The sequence below is a fragment of the Pongo pygmaeus genome, chromosome 11 (genome assembly GCF_028885625.2).
Source record: "Pongo pygmaeus isolate AG05252 chromosome 11, NHGRI_mPonPyg2-v2.0_pri, whole genome shotgun sequence".
Taxonomy (NCBI): Eukaryota; Metazoa; Chordata; class Mammalia; order Primates; family Hominidae; genus Pongo; species Pongo pygmaeus.
In genome coordinates, this window is record NC_072384.2 from 124313312 (window position 1) to 124338522 (window position 25211).

Consider the following 25211-nt stretch of genomic DNA (forward strand, 5'->3'; position numbering starts at 1 on the left):
CTTTCTCACCGAGGCTGGAGTGCAGTGGCATGATCTCAGCTCACTGCAACCTCCTCCTCCCAGGTTCAAACCATTTTCATGCTTCAGCCTCCCAAGTAGCTGAGATTACACGGGCATGCCACCATGCTCGGCTAATTTTTCTGTGTTTTTAGTAAAGACAGGGTTTCACCATGTTGGACAGGCTGGTCTCGAACTCCTGGTCTCAGGTGATCCGTCCACCTCAGCCTCCCAAAATGCTGGGATTGCCGGCATAAGCCACGACATCCAGCCTTAAATGTAAGCTGTTTTCTCCATTTTGCACGTTACTTGGCTGAGAGCTTTAGAATCAACCACCTGAAGTTACAATTGTCTTTGGCATCACCATAGACTCTTAACAATTTAGACAGTATATTGGCTACACTAGGAAACAACCTGATTTTATTTTCAAATAAGTTCTGAAATGTGTATTTGAAATGATGGTAATGAATTTTAAAAGGTTTAAATAAGCAGAAGACATTAGAACATCTGGAAATTTACTTCAAAACCTTGGAAGGTACAGTACTTGGTGGCTCACACCTGTAATCCCAGCACTTTGGGAGGCCAAGGCGGGATAATCACTTGAGCCCAAGGGTTTGAGACAAGCCTGGGCAACATAGTGAGACCCCATCTCTAAATTTTTAAGGCTCTGTTAGAATGTTTTTTAAAAAAGAAATTTTTAAAAAACCTTGAAGGTATGGTATAGTTAATTTTTGGGAATTGTCAGATGGCCTAATCTTTATTTTATGAGAATTAAGTTTTCTCAGTCCACGGTATCAGAAGATCAGGTTTAGAACCACAATTTATTTTGTTCAGTTTTGTTTTGTTTTTAAAAAATAAAGTGCATTGTTTCAGTTGTGTCATGAAGGAAATTACATATACTGGGAACAAAAAATTATTAGATTTTAAGAAAACGTTTTACAGATACAAGATTCAACTTTAGGCCAGGTGCAATGGCTCACGCCTGTAATCCCAGCACTTTGGGAGGCTGAGGTGGGTGGATCACCTGAGGTCAGGAGTTCAAGATCAGCCTGACCAATATGGAGAAACCCCGTCTCTACTAAAAATACAAAATTATCTGGGTGTGGTGGCGCATGCTTGTAGTCCCAGCTACTCGGGAGGCTGAGGCAGGAGAATCACTTGAATCCAGGAGGCAGAGGATGCAGTGAGCCAAGATCACACCATTGCACTCCAGCCTGGGCAACAAGAGTGAAACTCTGTCTCAAAAAAAGTTGAATCTCAAAAAGATTCAACTCTATTGAAAAGGCTGAGGCCTAAATGCCACGACATAAATCATTACAACCCACTAGGTGGCAATATCTGAGGTTCAAATGAAACCATGCTTTTTACTCAGATTTTCCCCTAACCACCTCCCCTCCCTGCCCCACCACCACCCCCTGGCCCCAGCCTACAGAATTTGAGGTCTTCTTTTGGAGTGCAGTGGCTCACTGCGGCCTCAAACTCCCAGACTCAGGTGATCGTCCCACCTCAGCCTCCCCAGTAGCTGGAACCACAGGTGTGCACCACCATGCCTGCATGCCTGGCTAATATATATATATAGTGTGTAGTGTGTGTGTGTGTGTGTGTGTATGTGTGTGTTTGTAGAGACGAGGTCTCCCTATGTTGCCCAGATTGGTCTCAAACTCAAGCCTACAGAACATAAGGTCTTCTTTTGGAGGGCAGTGGCATGATCATAGCTCACTGCAGCTTCAACCCCCCAGGCTCAAGTGATTCCCCCCACCTTGGCCTCCCAAAGTTCTGGGACTACAGGTGTGTGCCACCACGCCCAGCTAATACTTTTTAAATTTTGTTGTAGAAACGAGGTCTCCCTATGTTGCCCAGACTGGTCTCGAACTCCTAGGCTCAAGCGATCCTCCCACCTCCGTCTCCCAGAGTGTTGTGATTACAGGCATGAACCACCATGCCCAGCTTGAGGTTCTTAATAGTTCATCTTTTTTTTTTTTCTGGTAACTACAAATTACTTTTTTAACAATTTCAATTTCTGTGTTAGATTCAGGGAGTATATGTGTGCTTTTGTTACATGGGTATATTGCATGATGCTGAGGTTTCAGGTACAACTGAACCTGTCAATCAGGCACTGAGTATAGTACTTAAGTTAGTTTCTCAGCCCTTGCCCCATTCCCTTTCTTCCCCCTCTAGTAGTCCCCAGTGTGTATTGCTGCCATCTTTATATTCATAAGTATCCAGTGTTTAGCTCCCGCTTGTGAGAACATGCAATATTTGGTTTTCTGTTCCTGTGTTAATTCCCTTAGGATAACGGCCTTCAGCTGCATCCATGTTGCTGCAAAGGACATGATTTTGTTCTTTTTTATATTGTGTAGTATTCCATGGTATATATGTATATTACCATGTTTTCTTTATCCATTCCACCATTGATGGGCATGGAGGTTGATTCCATGTCTTTCTATTCACTTTCTATTGTGAATAGTGAATAGGTAATCTTCTTAGAAAAGAAACATCTGTTATAATAATGATACGAGGCCCAAGACACCACAGGTGATGAGAAACCAATTTAAAAACCCTCCTCATCAGCAGCTTTTTAAAAAATCACCTTCAGTCTGGAATTTTAACATAGCATTTTTTTTTTTTAGTATTTGTTTCACTATAACACAGGTATAAACAATTCAATAATCTTAGCCAGGTGTGGTGGTTCACACCTGTAATCCTGGCACTTTGGAAGGCTGAGGAAGGAGGATTGCTTGAGCCCAGGAGTTTGAGAGTAGCCTGGGAAACATAGCAAGACCCCATATCTATTTAAAATAACAATAAATAATAATAATAATCAAATTCAATAATCAAACACTACCTTCTGAGAATTCTATTGAGAAGGGTATTTTTGCTTCCAAGAAGAGATCATAAAAGTGACTGACACTCTACGAGCATAAAATAGAAGGGTTATAGGATCACAAAGAATAAGGGTCAGCATTGCATCATCACAGTGCGTAAGATTATTCAATCCAATGCCTAGTGAACAGTTCCATTTTTACTGGGAAAATGAAGTCCACACATTTGCCTGGTGTTCTCTTGCATTTCCTGCTAGAAATTTTTCTTTCTCCATCTAACCTAAATCTCTTGCTATAATTTAAACCAGTTTTCCCTGATTTTATCCATAGATTATATAAAAAGAGAATGTATCAAGTATCTTTGGAAGAATAACCAACTTCACTGATGTGGAGATAGCCTTTAAGTCTTCTTTTTTTTTTTTTTTGAGACAGAGTCTCACTCTGCCACCCAGGCTGGAGGGCAGTGGCGCGATCTTGGCTCACTGCAACCTCTACTTCCTAGGCTCAAGTGATTCTCCTGCCTCAGCCCCCCGGAGTAGCTGGGATTACAGGCGTCCATCACCAAGCCCAGCTAATTTCTGTATTTTTAGTAGAGATGGGGTTTCACCATGTTGGCCAGGCTGGTCTTGAACTCCTGACCGCACATGATTGGCCCGCCTCAGCCTCCCAAAGTGCTGGGATTACAGGTGTGAGCCACTGTGCCTGGCCGCCTTTAAGTCTTCTTTTAGCCTTTTCCTTCCAGACAAAATAAACCCGGTTTTATGTCTTCTCTTTATTGGTTCTATTTTCAGATCTCATAATCATCATTGTTGAGCATCCTCTGGGAATTCTCCATAGGCTAAATGTTACTTTTAATCGAGGGCACCTAGATCAACGTGAGAAGTTCTACTGAGAGGTGTAACTATTGCTGGGATTAATAGTGGATGCTTTTCTAGTTGGTCTGTAGGGCAAACTTATCTCAGGATCAGGTGCCTGCCTTCTTAAAGAATCAGCAATGCAGAACAACGAACAAAAAGCAATGTTTCATTCTAACAACAAATTCAAGGAGAAAGGATGATCAGGAAAAGAACACATCCATTAAGCCCACATGAAATGCAAATACTCATTCCAAACTCAAAAACAGCAACAAATAGATTCAAGCTTATCCAATAATTGCATTGCATGAGGCAGTGTTGGAAGATTTAGCCCCCTCACGTTCTGCTCTGCTTGAGAACTGGGCTTGTGTTGTCGTGTCTGTCACCTCTCCAGATTTAATGAGGTAGCTGGAACAAACTGGCAGAATGAATTGTAATGATTCACAAGAGTTCATCACCTCCAGCAATTAATTTTATCCAATTTATCAGTTTGGTCATTCAGGGCACATTTGAATAACACTCTTCAAAAGGTTAATAAAAAATACCATTTTTGCTTAATATTTGCTTGAGAGTAGGAAAAAAAGGCATGGGAAGACTTTTTCAATATTTGCCAAGAGCCAACTTAAATGCAAGTTGATGTCATAACTAAGTTCATCTGACTTCAGAAAACAACACTCTAGCATTCCCTTTCAATAATATTGTTGGGACAAAAGGAACAATGGAGGGACTCTCCCAGGAGACACCAACTTCAGCAACAGCTGTAACATCCAGGGAGGCATGGTGACTTCTTACACTTGGCTCAAATGCTTGGCACCAGGTGGGCACCTGGTTCCACCAAGACCTCCATCCCCACCTCCAAAGGGGCAACTTCTGTCAGCCGCCATTTTGAGAGGTCTCACTTGTTAACAGATTATCCTTCAAACCCAAAGTCATCAGGTGATTCCAGCTTTCTTTGTCCTCAGAGTGCCTACTAGAGCAATCCTTGATCTAATTGGGCACAGTCCCAAATTCTTATTTAGACTCAGAACGCAAACTTCTATGGGCGTTTTCTAATCTCCTTCTGAAGCATGTTCTGGGGACACTGTTAGTCCTCTGAGGGAAGCACGAAGCGGAGCAGCACCAGTCTGCTGAGTCTGCGCCCTGGCCGGTGTCCACATCTTCCTTCTAGGTGAAGAGGAACCCTGAAGGCTTCCAGTAGCAGCTTTGGTTCACATCTCCCTGCTTTTGACCTGGATCCATGAAATGGACCCACAGCCAGCTTCCAAGAAGAGACATCCAGGACCCTTACCTGTCCCCAGCATTGTCACATTCCAAACACCAGCCTTTCCGGACTAGCTCGTATCTCAGGAACTGAGCTGCTCAGACAAATACTCAGGCTGTGATTGGCCCACGGTTCTGAAGCCTGTTACAGTATGTTTAGGGGCTATTACCACCTTATTTACAGCAATCTGTGCTCTAACACAGGTTCAATCAACCTGACAGGCCCTCCTCCGGTGGCCCAGATGATGACACATCCCTTAACGCCACTGCTCTGATCCTTACTTCCTCAGCCCTTTTTCCCACCTCTACAGCCACTTTGCAAATTCCCAAACCCGATCAGCCCATCCACTCTCATCTTTGCTTTTATATGGAGGTCTCCAGGCACCCCTGAGAAAAATCAAACAGGGCTTTGCAAATTGGTGCCACCGTTAAGGTCTGATGACCAAGCTCGGCTGAATCTCCAGTAGTACTTGGAGACCCTCCATGTACCTCTCAATGCAAAGGATTTCCAAGCATCTTTCTCTTTGATCCCCCACGTGGGTCATTTCATATCACCACCATGCCCCCATATTCCCAGTCTCCATCCTCACTCCCTGACTCTGAGGAGAGGATAAAAGCCATGCTGGGGACTCACTCCCTTGGATCCTCCCAACCTGCATACCTGCATGCACAGACTTGTCACAGCCACCCCCCAACACGATGTATTTTCTTCCTGCATCAGAGAGCACAACGCTTCTCACGTCCTGGCTTTCAACCCTCACCTACCTCTTTGAGAACACGGCATCGTCACTCCCACACTGCCAGGCTGTGCCCCCTCTTCTGGGGCTCCTCACCTGCAAATGCTGAATAACCCAAGTCTCTCTCATCTTTAAAAAACAACCACCCCCCCAGACCTCCAACTCTCCTGAAAAGTGACTCAGCAGTGTCAAGAGTCCTGTAAGTGCCCATATCTTTGGTTTCAGTAATTCTGCTTTTAAAATCTGTCTTTGACCAGGTGCGGTGGCTCATGCTTGTAATGACTTGTAATGACTCCCAACACTTTGGGAGGCTGAGGTGGGAAGATCACTTGAGCCCAGGAGTTCAAGACCAGCTTGGGCAACATAGGGAGACTGCATCTCTACCAAAAAATAATAATAATTAAAAAATAAATATTTCTTAAGAATGTGCCCTAAAATGCAGACAAATATTGAGGCATTAGATGTTTACTACAGTTCTTTATATTAGCATACAAAAACAATAAAACTAACAATGCCTAAAAATCCAATTAGAGTTTAAATGATATTTACTAAATAATTTCAACAAAGTAAGAATGCTTATGATACAATGTTGTTTTAAAAAGATGGCCAGGTGCGCTTACGCCTGTAATGCCAGCACTTTGGGAGGCCGAGGCGGGCAGATCACCTGAGGTCAGGAGTTCAAGACCAGCCTGGCCAACATGGCAAATCTCCGTCTCTACTAAAAATACAAAAAATTAGCCAGGCGTGGTGGTGGACGCCTGTAATCCCAGCCACTCGGGAGGCTGAGACAGGAGAATTGCTTGAACCCAGGAGGTGGAGGCTGCAGTGAGCCAAGATCACACCATTGCACTCCAGCCTGGGCAATAAGACCAAAACTCCATCTCAAAAAATAAAAACAAAAATAAAAAGATTATATTGTGTGTGTAGTATAACAAAAATGTAAAACTATTCTTGCAAAAAAAGATTACATGAAAGAAATACACTAAATTGTTATAGTGGTTATCTTACAACGGTGGAATTATAAATGTTATTTTCTTCTTTGTACTTGTCTGGATTTTCCAAAATTCATATGTATGATTCTATAATTAGAAAAAAATGCTTAATAAAAAGAATATCAGTGAGTTCAATAAAAACCAGTCAACATGCTGTCTGAAGGTCTAATACTAAGTAAATGCCAAAGTTCTTTCAACAAATAACACTTTAGCTCAAAGAGATGGCACACTACTCAGGTGACCCTGTAGTAATAGCAAAAAGAACTGCAGACTGTGTGGCTGCCAGTGGCTGTGGCAGTGTGTCAGGGAGGGATGAATAGGTAGAGGACAGAGGATTTTAGGGGAATGCAAATAGTATGATACTATAATGGTGGATCCGTGTCATAAATTTGTCCAAACTGATAGAATGTCCAACACCAACAATGAACTCTACATCTAACAAACTCACACCTGTACTCCCTGAATCTAAAATATAGTTGAAATTACAAAACAAAAAATAAATTAATTACAGAGAAGAGTCAGTGTAGGCTCATCAGTTGCAGCAGGTGTACCATTCTGGTAGGGGACGTTGATAATGGGAGAGACTCACATGTGTTGGGGCAGGAGGTATATGAGATATCTCATACCTTCCACTCAATTTTGTTGTGAACTTAACACTGCTCTAAAAAAATTAAGTCTTAAGAAATGTACGAACTGTGTAACCAAAGTATCTCCTTGCTACACAACTAAGATGACAATTACACATGCATAGCGAAAACAATCACAGGTAAGGATCATTAAAAAATGATCATTGTTGCCTTGTTAAGATGGAGGAGCCCTAATAACTATTTTTCTTTAATTTCAAAGCAATGTCATTTCATTTTGGCAATAAACTGAAGAAAGTGAAAGGGCAAGAAAGTGCAAACCTACAGTTTAGGTTTCATTCACATTAACTAGAGCATTGTTTTTACAGCAGGTGAGATCCAATGAGTTATAAAACAAACTTAGTAGATCATAATCAACATAAAAAAACAATCTAGGCATGGTGACTCCTGCATGTAACCCCAGCACTTTGGGAAGCTGAGACAGGAAGATTGCTCGAGGCCAGGAGTTCAAGACTAGCCTGGGCAACATAGTGAGACCGTGTGTCTCTACAAAAAAAGTTATTAAATTAAAAAAAAAAAAAAGAAGAAGAAGAAGGCCAGGCGTGGTGCCTCACACCTATAATCCTAGCACTTTGGGAGTCCAAGGTGAGCAGATCGCTTGAGCTCAAGAGTTCAAAACCAGTCTGGGCAACATGGTGAAACCCCATAATCTCTGCAAAAGATACAAAAATTAGCCAGGCATGGTGGCGCCCAATTGCAGTCCCAACTACTTGGGGGACTAAGGCAGGAGGATCACTTGCACGCAGGAGGTGGAGGCTGCAGTGAGCTGAGATCATGCCACTGCCCTCCAGCCTGGGTGACAAAGTGAGACCCCGTCTCAAAAAAAAAAAAGAAGTGATATGGTTTGGTTCTGTGTCCCCACTAAACTCATGTCGAATTGTAATCCCCAGTGTTGGAGATAGGGCCTAGTGGGAGGTGACTGCATCATGAGGGTCTGGAGTTCTCATGAATGGGTTAGCACCATCTCCTTGATGCTGTTCTCATGAGAGTCAGTGAGTGAGTTATTGTGAGATCTGGTTGTTTAAAAGTGTGTGGCAACTCCCCCATCTCTTTTCTTCCTGCTCCAGCCGTGTGAGGTGCTGCTTCCCCTTCGCCTTCAACCATGATTGTAAGTTTCCTGAGGTCTCCCCAGAAGCATAAGCCACTGTGCTTTCTATACAGCCTTCAGAACCATGGGCCAATTAAACCTGTTTTCTTTATAAATTACCCAGTCTCGGGTATTTCTTTACAGCAATGTGAGAACGGATGAATACAAAAGAAATATTTATAGACATCTGCAACACTCCTGGGTCTTAACCATTCAGAGTGTGCAAAGCCATATGTCTTCATTTAAGAGAGAAAGGTGTTCTTGAGCTAAGAAGGTTGACAGAAATCTTCAACCAAACTTTGGAAGACAGAGACAGAAATGAGATGAAAGATTTGGCAAAATAAGGGAAGTTGTCACTGAAAGGGTGAATTCCCAAGAGAAACCAGATATGTCTCCCCAGAGAATGCCTGAGAGCAACACTTGGGGGCACCATGTCCCTAGAAGACAAGGGATAAGGCAGAGTTCTGAAAGCAGGGAGAACAGCTGAAAGTCTCCCTATCGAGTAATTGACATGTGCCACATGGAGATTTCTAGAGACTACAGCTAAGTGAAAACACACATGCATATGCAACACACACACACACAAACTACACCATACAATAAGTTTCCAATTGCTTTATCCAAGGGTACAGAAATTTAGGAACTCCATGCAGTTGGAGAACCTCTTAGCACAGCTTGCTCCAGCCCCCAGAGTCAGTAACCTCCCAAGCAGGGGCTGCTGACACTGTCCACACAAAGCAGGGTATTACCTAATCTGAGAAGCTCCAATGTAAATGCCACAGTTCTTTTTGTTCGGGATGGAGTCTCACTCTGTTGCCCAGGCTGGAGCGCAGTGGTGTGATCTCGGCTCACCCAAGTTCAAGTGATCCTCATGCTGTGCCTCAGCCTCCTGAGTAGCTGGGATTATAGACATGTGCCACCATGCCTGGCTCATTTTTGTATTTTTGGTAGAGATAGGGTTTCACCATGTTGGCCAGGCTGGTCTCGAACTCCTGACCTCAAGTGATCCACCCACCTGGGCCTCCCAAAGTGCTGGGATTACAGGCATGAGCCACTGTACCAGGCTGGACTGCCACAGTTCTTATATACTTAAGGCTTACATCACCACTCAGAGGACTTACATCATCTTCGCCCTTAAGAAGAGATATTTGGCCGGGCGTGGTGGCTCATGCCTATAATCCCAGCACTCTGGGAGACTGAGGCGGGCACATCACCTGAGGTCAGGAATTCAGGACCAGTCTGGCCAACATGGTGACACCCCGACTCTACTAAAACTACAAAAATTAGCTGGGGCTGGGCGCGGTGGCTCACGCCTGTAATCCCAGCACTTTGGGAGGCTGAGGTGTGTGGATCACAAGTTCAGGAGATCGAGACCATCCTGGCTAACACGGTGAAACCCTGTCTCTACTAAAAATACAAAAACAAAAACAAAAAAAATTAGCTGGGCGTGGTGGTACATATGCCTGTAATCCCAGCTACTTGGGAGGCTGAGGCAGGAGAATTGCTTGAACCTGGGAGGCACAGGTTGCAGTGAGCCAAGATTGCGCCACTGCACTCCAGCCTGGGCGACAGAGCAAGACTCTGTCTAAAAAGAAAAAAAGAAGAAGAAGAGATATTTACAGATGCCTGCAACCCTCCTGGATCCTAAACCTAATTCAGAGCCTGAGAAGCTATATATGTAAGGTTTCTGAACTTCCATCTCTAGCTTTGTTGTACAGAAAAACCCATCTCTTAATTCAAGAGACTGAACGATTCTTCCCTGAAGACACTAAATGACAGAGAAAAGACCTTTAGGTACTAACAATGAAGCCTCCAGTCAACCTGTCTATGCCCTCAGAACTGCCTGTCAGCATTTAAGCATCCTGCTTCTAAATATGAGTAGAGGACAAGAGTCCCAGGCATTTGAAAATAGCCTGTGACAAGAAAGAGACAGAAAAGAATAGAAAAAAAACAAACCACTGGATACAGTAACAAATCACAGAGCTGAACAAATTGCTACACACACACACACACACACACACACACAGTATACTCAGAGATGGTTAAAAGATGAAGTTCCTATGTCAATAAAACAAATACAGAGTTTCCTTTTTAAAAAAGAGATAAGAAAAAGTTCTTAAAAGTTAAAAACTATGATAACAAAAAATAAAATCAAAGGAATCTCCAATAAACTGGACCCCCCCAAAAAAATAGATGTAAGCTGGGCTCAGTGGAATGCTTGTAGTCCCAGCTACTCCAGAGGCTGAAGCAGGGGGATCACTTGAGCCCAGGAGTTCAAGGCCAGCCTGGAAAATATAGTGAGATACCATCCTTCAAAAATAATTTTTAATAGATGGGAAATTAATGGAAAATATAAAACTATAGAGGGGGTGCTAGGTGTGGTAACTCATGCCTACAATCCTGGCACTTTGGGAGGCCAAGGTGGTGGATCACTTGAGACCAGGAGTTCAAGGCCAGCCTGGGTCAACATGACAAAACCCTATCTCAAAAAAAAAAAAGAAAAGAAAAAGCCAGGCATGGTGGCACATGCCTATGGTCCCAGCTACTCAGGAGGCTGAGGTAGGAGGATCGCTTAAGCCTGGGAGGCAGAGGTTGCCGTGAGCCGAGATCATGCCACTCCACTCCAGCCTGGGTGATATTACAAGACTCTATCAAAAAAAAAAAAAAAAAAAAAAAAAAAAAAAAAAGGCCATCAAATGCAATGAAACAAGAAGGTGTAATGATATCAAGAAAGATGAAGCAGAGATAATGGAGAGGAAGAAAATATCAAAGAAAGAATTCAAAATTTTTTCAAGAACTAAGTAGATGAGACTTCAGATTTTAAAAAGCTCATCGAGTGTGCAGCACAATGAATTTTAGAAGCACATCAACATGAAACTTCAGAACAACCATGACAAAGAGAGTAGCCTGAGATTCCAGGAAGACAGTTTACATGCAATGGATCAGAAACCAGAACCTGCAATACTAGATGATGAAAGACAAGATGTCTACATCCAGCCAAATTATCAATCAAGAGACATAACATTTTGACACATGCAAAGACTAAAAATACAAAGAAAAGAAATTGCCTCCAGTCTTTTTTTTTTTTTTTTTTTTTTTGAGACAGAGTCTTGCTCTGTCACCCAGGCTGGAGTGCAGTGGCATGATCTCAGCTCACTGCAACCTCTGTTTCCCGGGTTCAAGCAATTATCCTACCTCAGCCTCCTGAGTAGCTGGGATTACAGGCACCTGTCACCACACCTGGCTAATTTTTTTTGTATTTTTAGCAGAGATGGGGTTTCGCCATGTTAGCCAGGCTGGTCTCAAACTCCTGACCTCAAGTGATTCACCTGCCTCAGCCTCCCAAAGTGCTGAGATTACAGGCGTGAGCCTCTGCACCCAGCAATTGTTTGATTTTACCTAGCGTAGTTTTTTTTCAACCTGTACAGGTTCATAGAATAAGGATGTCATTAGTCTACTGGCCTGTAGGTGGAGTAATACACTTCAATGTATGTCCTGAAAGATAGTATATATTTATGGTATAAAATGTGATTTTTACACATATACGTTATAAAGTGATTACCGCAATCAAGCTAATTAGCATATCCATCACCTCACATAGTTAAAAATCTGTGTGTGTGTTGTGACAACATTTAAGATCTACTTTCAAGATTCAAATAATCACAATCAGAAATAATAAGAGGGCTATCATCACTGACCCCACAGAAATAAAACTAACCATCAGAGAATACAAAAACACCTCTATATACATAAACTAGAAGATCTAGAAGAGATGGATAAATTCCTGGACACATACACCCTCCCAAGACTGAACAAGAAAGAAATTGATCCCTGAATAGACCAATAGACCATTAACTTGTTGTGAAGTTGAGACAGGAACAAACAGCCTACCAACCAAGAAAAGCCCAGGATCAGATGGATTCACAGGTGAATTCTACCAGAGGTACAAAGAAGAGCTGGGACCATACCTACTGAAAATATTCCAAAACATTGAAAAGGAGGGACTTCTCCCTAACTCATTCATGAGGCCAGCATCATCCTGATACCAAAACCTGGCAGAGATACAACAACAACAACAACAACAAAACACATCAGGACAATATCCTTGATGAACATCGATGCAAAAATCCTTAACAAAATACTGGCGAACCAAATCCAGCAGCACATCAAAAAGCTTATCCACCATGATCAAGTTGGCTTCATCCCCAGGATGCAAGGTTGGTTCAACATACACAGATCAATAAATGTGATTCATCACATAAACAGAAATGAAGACAAAAACCACATGATTATCTCAATAGACACAGAAAAGCCCTTCGATAAAATTCAACATCCCTTCATGTTAAAAACTCTCAATAAACTAGATATTGAAGGAACATACCTCAAAATAATAAGAGCCATTTGTGACAAAACCACAGCCAATATCATACTGAATGGGCAAAAGCTGGAAGCATTCCTCTTGAAAACCAGCACAAGATAACGATGCCCTCTCTCACTACTCTTATTCCACATAGTATTGGAAGTTCTGGCCAGGGCAATCAAGCAAGAGAAAGAAATAAAAGTATTCAGATAGGAAGAGAGGAAGTCAAACTATCTTTGTTTGCAGATGACATGATTCTATATCTAGAAAATCTTATCATCTCAGCCCAAAAGCATATTAAGCTAATAAGCAACTTCAGCAAAGTCTCAGGATACAAAATGAATGTACAAAAATCACTAGCATTCCCATACACCAACAACAGGCAAGCCAAGGGCCAAATCATGAATGAATTCTCATTCACAATTGCCACAAAAGGAATAATACCTAGGAATACAGCTAACAAAAACCACTGCTCAAAGAAATCAGAGATGACACAAACAAATGGAAAAACATTCTATTCTCATGGACAGAAAGAATCAATATCTGAAAATGACCATATTGCACAAAGCAATGTACAGATTCAATGCTATTCCCATTAAACTACCATTGACATTATTCACAGAATTAGAAAAAACTATTTTAAAATTCATACGGAATCAGAAAAGAGCCTGAATAGCCAAGACAATCCTAAGCAAAAAGAACAATGCTGGAGGCATTATGCTACCCAAACTATACTACAAGGCTACTACTTTGAGGCTACTATACTACTTCAAACTATGCTACAAGGCTATAGTAACCAAAACAGAATGGTACCGGTACAAGAACAGACACGTTGACCATGGAACAGAATAGAAAACTCAGAAATAAGACCTCACACCTACAACCATCTGATCTTCAACAAACCTGACAAAAATACGCAATTTTTTTGCTTATTTTATTAAATAAATAAAAATAACCATTTATTAAAAGGATTCCCTATTTAATCAATGGTGCTGGGAGAACTGACTAGCCATATGCAGAAGACTGAAACTGGGCTTCTTCCTTATACCATATAAAAAATCAACTCAAGATGGATTAAATACTTAAATGTAAAACCAAAACTATAGAAACCATAGAAGAAAAGCTAGGCAATACAATTCAGGACATAGTCACGACCAGATTTCATGACAAAAATGCCAAAAGCAATTGCAACGAAAGCAAATTGACAAATGGGATCTACTTAAACTAAAGTTTCTGCACAGCAAAAGAAACTGTCATCAGAGTAGACAGACATCCTACAGAATGAGAGAAAATTTCTGCAATCTAGTCATCTGACAAAGGTCTAATATCCAGCATCTACAAGGAACTTAAACAAATTTACAAGGAAAAAAACAAACAAACAAACCCATTAAAAAGTGGGCAAAGGACATGAACAGATACTTGTCAAAAGAAGACATACATGTAGCCAACAAACATGAAAAAAAAAAGGCTCAGCATCACTAATCATTAGAGAAAAGCAAATCAAAACCACAATGAGATACCACCTCACACCAGTCAGAATGGCCATTATTAAAAGTCAAAAACCAACAGATGCTGATGAGGTTGTGAAGAAAAAAGGAATGCTTTTACACTGTTGGTGGGAGTGTAAATTAGTTCAAACATTGTGGAAGACAGTGTTGCAATCCCTCAAAGACCTACAGGCAGAAATGCCATTTGACCGAGCAACTCCATTACTGGGTATATACCCAAAGGAATATAAATCATTCTGTTATAAAGATACATGCCTGTGTACATTCATTGCAGCACCACTCACAATAGCAAAGATGGAATCAACCTAAATGCCCATCAATGATAGACTGGACTAAGAAAATGTGGTACATACACAACATGGAATACTATGCAGCCATAAAAAGGAATGAGATTATGTCCTTTGCAGGGACATAGATGGAGCTGGAAGCCATTATCCTCAGCAAACGAATGGAGAAACAAAAAACCAAGTACTGCATGTTCTCACTTAGAAGTGGGAGCTGAATGATGAGAACACATGGACACATTGGGAGGAACAGTGGGGAGTGGAGGGTGGGAGGAGGGAGAGCATCAGGAAGAATAGCTAAGAAGGAAGAGTGTCAGGAAGAATAGCTAAGGAGGGAGAGCATCCAGAAGAATAGCTAATGGATGCTGGGCTTAGTACCTAGGTGATGGGATGATCTGTGCAGCATGCTCAAGTATATAATACATTATTATGAATATAGTCACCAAGATGTATATTAAATCCCCAGAACCTATTCAATCTAACTAAAACTTCGTACCCTTTGACCAACATCTCCCCTTTTCCCACCACCACCTAATACATTTTTTTTTTTGAGATGGTTCACCATGTTGGCCAGGCTCATCTAGAACTCCTGACCTCAGGTGATCCTCCTGCCTTGGCCTCCCAAAGTGCTGGGATTACAAGCGTGAGCCACTGCGCCCAGCCTACAATTTTTAAAGAGAAAGGATTGATAGTTTTTGCTGATTCTGTGTTTATCCTTTGTGTTTTAGTACGTTACTAGATATGATCCTCAGCTATCACCTTTGGATTAAAGAGGTTTCACCTCTTGAGTTTTTTTTCCTACCATAGGTTTCTTAATTCCCTTATCATTTTGCATTTTTCTTCCTGAATCATGTCTAACTCCATTTCTTGCTCAGAATGGGGACTCACATACTGGTGGAACTGTTAAATTTTGAGAAATAGCAACTAGCCCTCTATTAATATTCTGGGTGGAGAACTGCTTTGGCTTTTCTATAGGGGTTACAGAACACTAACACCTATAACTAACCCCTATAACACTAACACTATTGCGCCACTGCACTCCAGTCTGGGCGACGCAGAGAGACTCTGTCAAAAAAACAAAAATAAATAAAATATAAAATAAATTATCCAGGAGTCAGACCCTCCTATGGTTTTCTTGAGAAAGCCTTCCTTTAAAAAGCCCAGGGTTTTATTCGGTATCAGAAACTTACAACTTGAGTTACTTTTCTCCAGATACAATAAACTCAGCTAGCACTTGTATTTGCCACATCTTCTGGCAGCTTATCCTGACAGGTTTAACAGTTCTCCGGTCAGAAATATCTAATAGCATCTGCAAACTGAGAGACCCAGCTGCCCTCTTCCTTCTGCTAGAGCAATTATAAAAATGTTGCACACGGCTCGTCTGAGCACTCATTCCTCCAGGGCTCCATGGTTTACCTTTGAATGTCAGGATGAGCCCTTAAAACAATTATCCTGATGTCCTTCCTCTAAGCACATCTGAAAGCCACAAGACTATCTTTCCAAGTCTACTCCCTCTCAACCCCTCTCCCTTGCGTCTGAACCCCCAGCCGAGGGGCTTTCTGAAAGTGGAAAGGAGGGACGTTCACTGTTTCTTCAGCAGCATGCACGTTCCCCTTCTCAAAGGACTCCAGCCAAATCCAGTTCCCTCTTCCACAAGCCAAGTTGCCTTCTCCCTAAAAAGGCCATCTGCAGGCCAGGCACAGTGGCTAACGCCCGTAATCCCAACACTTCCAAGGTGGGCGGATCACCTGAGATCAGGAGTTCAAGACCAAGCTGACCAACATGGAGAAACCCCATCTCTACTGAAAATACAAAATTAGCCGGGCGTGGTGGCACATGCCTGTAATCCCAGCTACTCGGGAGGCTGAGGCAGGAGAACTGCTTGAACCCAGGAGGTGGAGGTTGCAATGAGCGGAGATTGCGGCACTGCACTCCAGCCTGGGCAACAAGAGAGAAACTCCATCTCAAAAATTTAAAAAATTTTTAAAAAATTTGAAAAGGCCATCTGCTGAAGCCTTTTGTGATGTACCCTTAGTATAGATTTTACCAGCATGCTCTGGGTAGAAATAAGATTTGCCAGACTGAAGTTTCCCAGATACTTTTTACACATGTTCTTAGGATGAAGATTAACTGACATCTGCCAGTCTTCTAATTTAGCGACCCTTTGAAACAAATTTGTTACATTCCACAAATTTAAATGTTAGCTTTTTCAAGCTTGTTGCATGCCATCCAGCCAAAATGGTGTAACTCAATCACTGTTCCGGATTTCGCCCAGGGCCCGCTAGGCATTTATGACTAGGCCAGGCAGAGGGTGCTGGGAGGCAGTGGAATAGCTTGGTTGTTAAGTGGGAAAACTTTGGTAATCAGTAGCTTGAGAGCTTGTATTTAAATCCTGGCTCTGTCATTTATGAGCTAAGTCGATGTGAAAAAGTTACCTGATCTTTCTAGTCTCCTTATCAACAAAATCGGAAAAACAATGATAAGGACCTCAGTGATGCTGGGAAAACAAAATGATATTACATATGTCAACCTCTATAGTGTAGAGCCCAGCAAAGAATGAGCATTCAGTAAATGTCTGTAATCATTAATAAATTACCCAGGCCGGTCACGGCGGCTCACACCTGCAATCCCAGCACTTTGGGTGGCCGAGGTGGGCAGATCACCTGAGGTCAGGAGTTCGAGACCAGCCTGGCCAACATGACAAAAGCCCTTCTCTACTAAAACTACAAAAATTAGCCGGACGCAGTGACAGGCATCTGTAATCCCAGCTACTCAGGAGGCTGAGGCAGGAGAATCGCTTGAACCCGGGAGGTGAAGGATGCAGTGAGCCAAGATCGCACCATGGCACTCCAGCCTGGGCAACACAGAAAGATTCCGTCTCGAAAAAAAAATTAATTAATATAAAATAAATTATCCAGGGGCCAGCCCCTCACATTTATACTCCCATTTATCTTCATCAAGGCAGGCAAAAACAATCTCTGCTTCCCCATTCAGAATCATCCCATTACTACCCCATTATTTATTTCACTAACAGTTTCCATGTTCTGATGGAAAGAGCCTCTGACAGCCATTTCACAAGTACCCCAGAAGTACTTTCACAACAAACTATTTGCTGTCTAGCTGACTTACTTACCTTGTCTCCTTAATCGCCTGGTCTCATCAATCACCTTTCCATTATTATTATTTAAATAATAAGTTTATCCCAGAAACAGCAGGGATATACTTACAGATGAGTAACCTGGAGTTCCTTTCTTTCTCTTGACCACTGACCAATGGTCTTTCATGTATTTATTCAAGTTCCCTGTAAGCTGTTTACTTCAGGGTTCCCCATTTTTTCACTTATGGGTGTGTATTCTTCTAGCATCCTTTTTTTTTTTTTTTTTCTCGAGATGGAGTTTCATTGTTGTCACCTAGGCTAGAGTGCAGTGGCGCAATCTCAGCTCACTGCATCCTCCAGCGGGTCCTGGGTTCAAGCGATTCTCCCACCTCAGCCTCCCGAGCAGCTGGGATTACAGGTGCCCGCCACTGCGCCCAGCTAATTTTTGTAGTTTTAGTAGAGACTGGGCTTCACCACATTGGCCAGGCTGATCTTGAACTCCTGACCTCAGGTGATCCACCCACCTCGGCCTCCCAAAGTGCTGGGATTACAGGCATGAGCCACGGCGCCTGGTCCTCTAACGTCTTTTTCTATAATTGAGTGGCAGCAGCAGAATTTTGAATTTTGAGTTTTCATCTTCCCTGCTGATTCCTTAATTGTACTGCATCACTCCTCTAAGGTGAATCACTTTCACTCTTTTCCCACCAGTTTCTACTCACAGTCATAGCACCAGTTAGTGGGGATCAGAAGGCAGGTGTGGCCTGAACCAACATCCCTCGTCTCTCTCTCCAGACCTCATGTCTTCATCCAAGAAATAGGAGAGCCAAGTCACATATCCAAATGTCTTTCACAGGCTGGGCAGAGGCAGGTAACATATTAAATAAGGGTAAAGATCAGCATCATACAATAGGGGGTGGAGGAGAGAGCAGCAACTATGAATCACAAGCTCCAACAAAAGCTGCAGCCACAACTCTGCCATAGTCAAGTGTGGCCAAGAAAAACATGTCAATCACTATTGCTAACTCTTCAGAATTTTTTCCCAAAAGCCTGAAATCTGGATGATTAGGTGAAATATTGGGGTTGTCTTAACATTGTCAATTAATAATAATAAAACCTTCTTCAGGCTGACACAGCTCACGCCTATAATCCCAGCACTTTGGGAGGCTGAGGCAGGTGGGTCACCTGAGGTCAGGAGTTCGAGACCAGCCTGGCCAACATGGCAAAACCCCGTTTCTACTAAAAATACAAAAATTAGCCAGCCATGGTTATAGGCAGGTGCCTACAATCTCAACTACGTGAGAGGCTGAGGCAGAAGAATCACTTGAACCCAGGGGGTAGGGGTTGCAGTGAGCCGAGATCACACCTCTTCACTCCAGCCTGGGCCAAAGAGCGAAACTCCGTCTCAAAAAAAATAAATAAAATAAAATAAAACCTTGTTCAAGCTAAACAAAGCACACTGTGTGTGGATGTGGTCTGCAAGCTCTGTTTGGCTGCAGGCCTCATTTGAGGCTGCTGAATCAGATGATGGCTGGAGTCCCTCATCGCACTAACATTCTACAGCTTTGCTTGGCTCAAGAGATTTCTCCTTTCTGTGATTTCTGAGACTACCTATTTGAGGAAGTGGTCCTCTGACCCAAGAACCTTGCTTCCATATCTCAGCCTAATATTACTGTCAAATCTATTCTGAGGTCAAAGTCTCTCATTTACATATATACATCAAATGTCATAGGTTTTTTTTCCCCTCAAGATTGCCAGCTCAGGTTTCTATGATAAATGAGAGGAAAATTTATATAAAAAATTTAAATCTCCACAATCTCAGAATGTCATTTTTTGCCTGCTGTCGATCTCAGAATCTCAGGTAGGCCTGTCATGTCAGCCTTTTTCCTGAAATAAAATGTTGAGAAGACACTGACCAACATATTTCCATTATTTTCCTAATCCTTGCACACCATCTGGTGGCAGAACTAGCTACTGTGAAATGTTCAGGGAAAGGCAAATTAAGTGGATCTGAGGGGGCAGAACAGAGCTAGGAAGAACAGGATGAGAGGAACAACAATAAGGGGAAAAAAATGGAATGACACAGAAACAAACTGTTGACCTGTATTAAGTCCATGCCAGCTACAAGTAACCTGCAGAATAAAAGGTTAACTGCTATGAATTATTAAGTAGCCACTTACGTGAAATGTGAACATTCTCTCTATAAAGACAATTCCTCATAAAATTGTCTGTCTGTTATCCATCCACCTGTATGGCACAGTAAAATTTAATGGAAGAAAAGAAGGAAGGAAGGATAGACAGGTAGTTACACTGAAAGGACAGAATAATCCACTTGCTATGAATTGAATTGTGTCCCCTAAATTCATATGTTACAGTCCTAACCCCCCAGTACTTCAGAATTCAACCTTATTTGGACATAGATGTTGCAGCTGGGTGCAGTGGCTCATGCCTATAATCCTAGTACTTTGGGAGGCCAAGGTGGGCAGATCACCTGAGGTCAGGAGTTTGAGACCAGCCTGGCCAACATGGTGCAGCCCCATCTCTACTAAAAATACAAAAATTAGCTGGGTGTGGTGGCAGATACCTGTAATCTCACCTACTCAGGGGGCTGAGACAGGAGAATCACTTGAACCCAGGAAGCAGAGGTTGCATGGAGCAAGATTGCACCACTGCACTCCAGCCTGGGCAACAAGAGTGAAACTCCATTTCAAAAAAAAGAGAGAGAGAGAGAGAGAAATAGACATTGCAGATGTAACTAGTTAAGATGAGGTCATACTAGAGTAGGGTGGGCCCCTAGTTCATTGTCACTGGTGGACTCATACAAAAGGGAAATTTGGGCCTAGACACACACACACACACACAACACCATGTGAAGGTGAAGGCAGAGATTGGGGTAATGCAACTGAAGCAAAGGTGCACCAAAGACTGCCCTTAAACCACCGGAAGCCAGGAGAAAGGCAAGCAACCCATTCTCTCTGAGAGTTCCTAGGAGAAACCATTCTTGCCAGGCTTCTAGCCTCCAGAACTATGAGATGATCAATGTCAGTTGTTTAGGCCACCCAGCTCATGGTACTTCCTTATGGCAGCTTAGCAAAGTAATCCACCATATATCTCTGGCTTTGAATTTTATGCCTTTTATTTTTAATCTCAAAAATCATCACTGTTGTTTTCTATCTCGTTACAACTCAATATTATAAAACCAGATCATCTACATTCCAAAGATAAAGTCAGCAGATTCCATTCAACTTAGCAAATATTTATTTAGTATCTACCACAGTGAGGTATTTAAAATGAAATAATAACTCATTCCTAGACTCACAAAATTCTAGCATTAGAAAGGACAATAAAGCTGATTTGGTACAACACTTCTCATCCTAAAACTGTAGAAATCTTCTCACGAACGTAGGTGAAAAAAATCTTCAACAAAATATTAGCAATTCGAATCCAACAATATATAAATAGAATTACACACTACAAGCAAGTGGGATTTATCCCAGGATGCAAAGCTAGATCAGCATTCAAAAATCAATTAATGTATGCCCAGGTGTGGTGGCTCGCACCTGTAATCCCAGCACTTCCCGAAGTGGGGCAATGAGGGTGGATCACTTGAGGTCAGGAGTTCGAGACCAGCCTGACCAATATGGTGAAACCTCATCTCTACTATAAATACGAAAATTAGCCAGGCATGGTGGCACACACCTCTAATCCCAGCTACTCGGGATGCTGAGACAGATGAATTGCTTGAACCCAGGAGGCGGAGGCTGCAGTGGAGCTGCACTCCAGCCTGGGCAACAGAGTGAGATTCTGTCTATAAAAAAAAAAAAAAGAAAAAAAATCAATCAATGTAGTCCAAGTATGATGGCTCATATCTGTAATCCCAGAGCTTCAGGAGGCTGAGGCAAGAGGATCACTTGAGGTCAGGAGTTTGAGACCAGCCTGAGCAACATATCGAGAACCCATCCTTACAGAAAACAAATAAATAGCCAGGCATGGTGACGCACACTTGTAGTACTAGATACTCAGGAGGCTGAGGTGGGAGGATCACTTAAGCTGAGTTCAAGGCTGCAGTGAGCTATGATCAGGCCACTGCACTTCAGTCTGGTGACAGAGCAAGACCCTGTCTCTTTAAAAAAAAAAATCAATTAATATAATTTATCACACCAACAGGCTAAAAAAGAAAAATCACATGATTATATCAACAGATACAGAAAAAGCATTTGAGAAAACTGAACATCAATTAATGATAAAACTTCTTAGCAAACTAGGAATAGAGAGGAATGCCCCCAACTTGATAAACAACATTTACAAAAAACTACAATTAACATTATACTTAATGGTAATATACTAGAAGCTTTCCCTTTCAGATCAGGAACAAGGCAGGGATGAACTCTCTCATTACTGCTTTTCAATATCATACTAGTCCTAGCTAATGCAATAAGACAAGAAAGGGAAATAAAAGTATACAAATAGGGAAGAAAGAAAACTGAAGAAATCAAGGCCCAGAGACCTGCTGATTATACCTTCAGTGGTACAGTCTGAGGCAGAATTAAGATGATCTCCACATTCCCAGCCCAAGGCTATTTGCACTTAGCATCTGACAATTTTTCTCATCCACCAAAGCTAAAACCCCTACTGTTCATTCTTTCCAGTTACGCAAATAATTATAACCAGAGAAGTCTTTTGCTAATACCAGAGACCTATGTATAATAGTCGATGGTTGACACATGTAGGGCATGCGTCAGACAACATGGAAGAAGCATATTACACGCAGTACTTCATTTAATCTTCCTCGTAACCATGAGAAGTAGATACTATTATTATTCCCACTTGATAACGACTCTAGGGCTTAAAAAAGTTTAAGTACCTTGTTCCAGATCCACGAGCTAGAAGGTTTCAGAGCTGGGCTTTGATTCCAGAACCCATTCTCTAAACAGCAATGCAACATTGCCTCCTTGAATAGAAAGCAAAGAGATATACACTGGCACCAATTAGACTGGCCTTGCCCACTTTTAAAGTCACTATGATATTGAACCACCCATATGAGAAGGTAACTCTCTTTTTTCTTTTTTTGAGACAGAGCCTCACTCTGTCATCCAGGCTGGAGTGCAGTGGCACTGCAATCTCCACCTCCTGGGATCAAGCAATTCTCGTGCCTCAGCCTCCCGTGTAGCTGAGATTACAGGCACCCACCACCAAGCCTGGCTAATTTTTGTATTTTTAGTAGAGATGGGATTTCACTATGTTGGCCAGGCTGGTCTCGAACTCCTGACCCCAAGTGATCTGCCAGCCTCGGCCTCCCGAAGTGCTGGGATTACAGGCGTGAGCCGCTGCACCCGGCCCATGAGAGAGTAACACTTAAAGCTCCCTCTGCCCCATCTAATACTAACGGTTTCTGTGCCTATCATAAAAACAAGCAGAGAACCCAAAAGGCCTAGGCTTACAGAGACCAAGATAGAAGAAATAAAAATTCAACTGAAGACAATAATGACACTAGTACTGAGTCATTCTGCGTCACTAGTATTACATTTATCACAGAAGTGACAATAAAATAGGTAGAAAAAGCTCTAAGCAAAGTTTTTGAACTGTAAACATTTTGCAAAAGATATCTGAGGCCATCTAACTAGTTTAGCTTGATCAAACATGGGCCCTTATCTCTTCCTAGAGAGCGATGAGGAACTTAGAAAAGATTGTTTAGATATCTCTACTGAGGGTCTGGAACGTTATTGAGAGGAGGAGCCATTACTTCCTTTGAGATTTTAAGATAACTAAACAGATCTTGTATTGGCAGGGAAATCCCTGTTTCTAAGAGAAATGAGATGGGAGGATGGTAAGGAAGGAGGGGAGGAAGGTACAGTCACTGTCTGCTGGGCTTTCTTCCTTATTAAGAAAGCATCCAACTTTACTTTTTTTTTTTGGAGACAGAGTCTCACTGTATTGCCCAGGCTGGAGTGCAGTGGTGCGATCTTGGCTCACTGCAACATCCGCCTCCCTGGTTCAAGCGATTCTCCTGGTTCAAGCAATTCTCCTGCCTCAGCCTCCCGAGTAGCTGGGATTATAGGCACCTGCCAGCATACCCAGCTAATTTTTTTGTATTTTTAGTAGAGGCAGGGTTTCACCATGTTGGCCAGGCTGGTCTCGAACTCCTGACCTCAGGTGATCTGCCCACCTCAGCCTCCCAAAGTGTTGTGATTACAGGTGTGAGCCACCATGCCTGGCCAAGAGCTCTTAAACAACTTTAACAAATCACCACAAAAATCCCAAACGCACCAAAACCAAACTTTTAATAGTGTACTTTGCTTTCATTTACTCTGAAACATGTTGGATCACAGCGTGAAATAAATTGTTACCAGTTTCATCAGTGGTTTCAGGAAGGGGCATTTTCTCAGGAGTTTTGATTCTACCCCATGGTTCACAGTTCTCAAAAAAATGTAACTTTCTGGAAACCAAATAATCTGGGAATATTTTTTGAACAGTCAACCATTTTTTGTAGTGAAACTGCAATAAATCTATATCCTGGGCTACATAAATCAATATATGGTAGAACCAAAGTAAGATGATTTTTCCATTACTACAATTAACTTAATTGTGTTAAAATCTGAACATTTCTAGCAATGAAAATTTCAGTATAGTTGATAGTACAGAACAACCTTTTCCTATGACTGCTTGAACCCTGTTGAAAGCAATTTTAAATTTTTATGATGTTAGCAAGTGTAAACAGACATAAATATATCTACCAACAACTGAGTAAGAAGTATTGTTTTTCTTCTTATAAATTACTTCTATTTAATGAAGGCAATCCACCCCAGCTCCAAGATCTTCCATATTCAAGCAGGTCATAAATTTACTTATAAATTCACTCTTTCAGAAAGTTAAAGCTTTATTCAAACTCAAACACAGCCAATTAATTTTTTAACTTATATACAAGATGAGTCAAGAGGAGCTAAAATGGTATGCAAAATGCTACTAGTAAGGTTTTTAATGTCCCAATTTCATGGCACAATTTTAGTGTTACTAAATGTTACTGCTCAAAATTCCATATGTCATTACTTTTTGCTTCATGCAACAACTCATTGGTTTTTCCTAACAGCATGGTACTTAGCATGGTGGTAAAGGTGATGTGCTCAACGAAAATTGTTCTTAAAAGTCCCAGGATGGCTGGTCACGTAATGCCTTTGTGATGAAAATTGTACACCTGAGTTTAGAAAATAATGCAGGAAATCTGAAGTCACTAAAACAAGGTAGAGGAACTATAAAGATGGAAGTATCTTGGGAGGCCGAAGAGGGCAAATCATGAAGTCAGGAGATCTAGACCATCCTGGCTAACACTGTGAAACCCAGTCTCTACTAAAAAATAGAAAAAATTAGCCGGGCGTGGTGGCGGGAGCCTGTAGTCCCAGCTACTTGGAAGGCTGAGGCAGGAGAATGGCGTGAACCCGGGAGGTGGAGCTTGCAGTAGCCGAGATCGCGCCACTGCACTCCAGCCTGGGCGACAGAGTGAGATTCTGTCTCAAAAAAAAAAAAAAAAAAAAAGATGAGAGTATCAATTACAAAAGGTACTTAATAATGAGTGCA

The 25211-nt window shown here is 42.0% G+C and overlaps 1 protein-coding gene across 2 annotated transcripts in view; it reads right to left on the reverse strand.

Moving 5' to 3' along the window:
- The window catches only part of AP1S3 (adaptor related protein complex 1 subunit sigma 3), an 81836-nt gene that overhangs the window by 23007 nt on the left and 33618 nt on the right, over positions 1-25211 (reverse strand). Inside the window, exon 1 of one of the 2 annotated variants that reach the window (XM_054477060.2) lies at positions 18362-18382. The exons of the other annotated variant lie outside the window; for it this stretch is intronic. Coding sequence (XP_054333035.1) covers positions 18362-18367 — 6 coding nt within the window. The 5' untranslated portion in view covers positions 18368-18382. Of the gene's footprint in view, positions 1-18361; positions 18383-25211 lie in introns of those variants that run through there. 2 annotated transcript variants of the gene reach the window in all.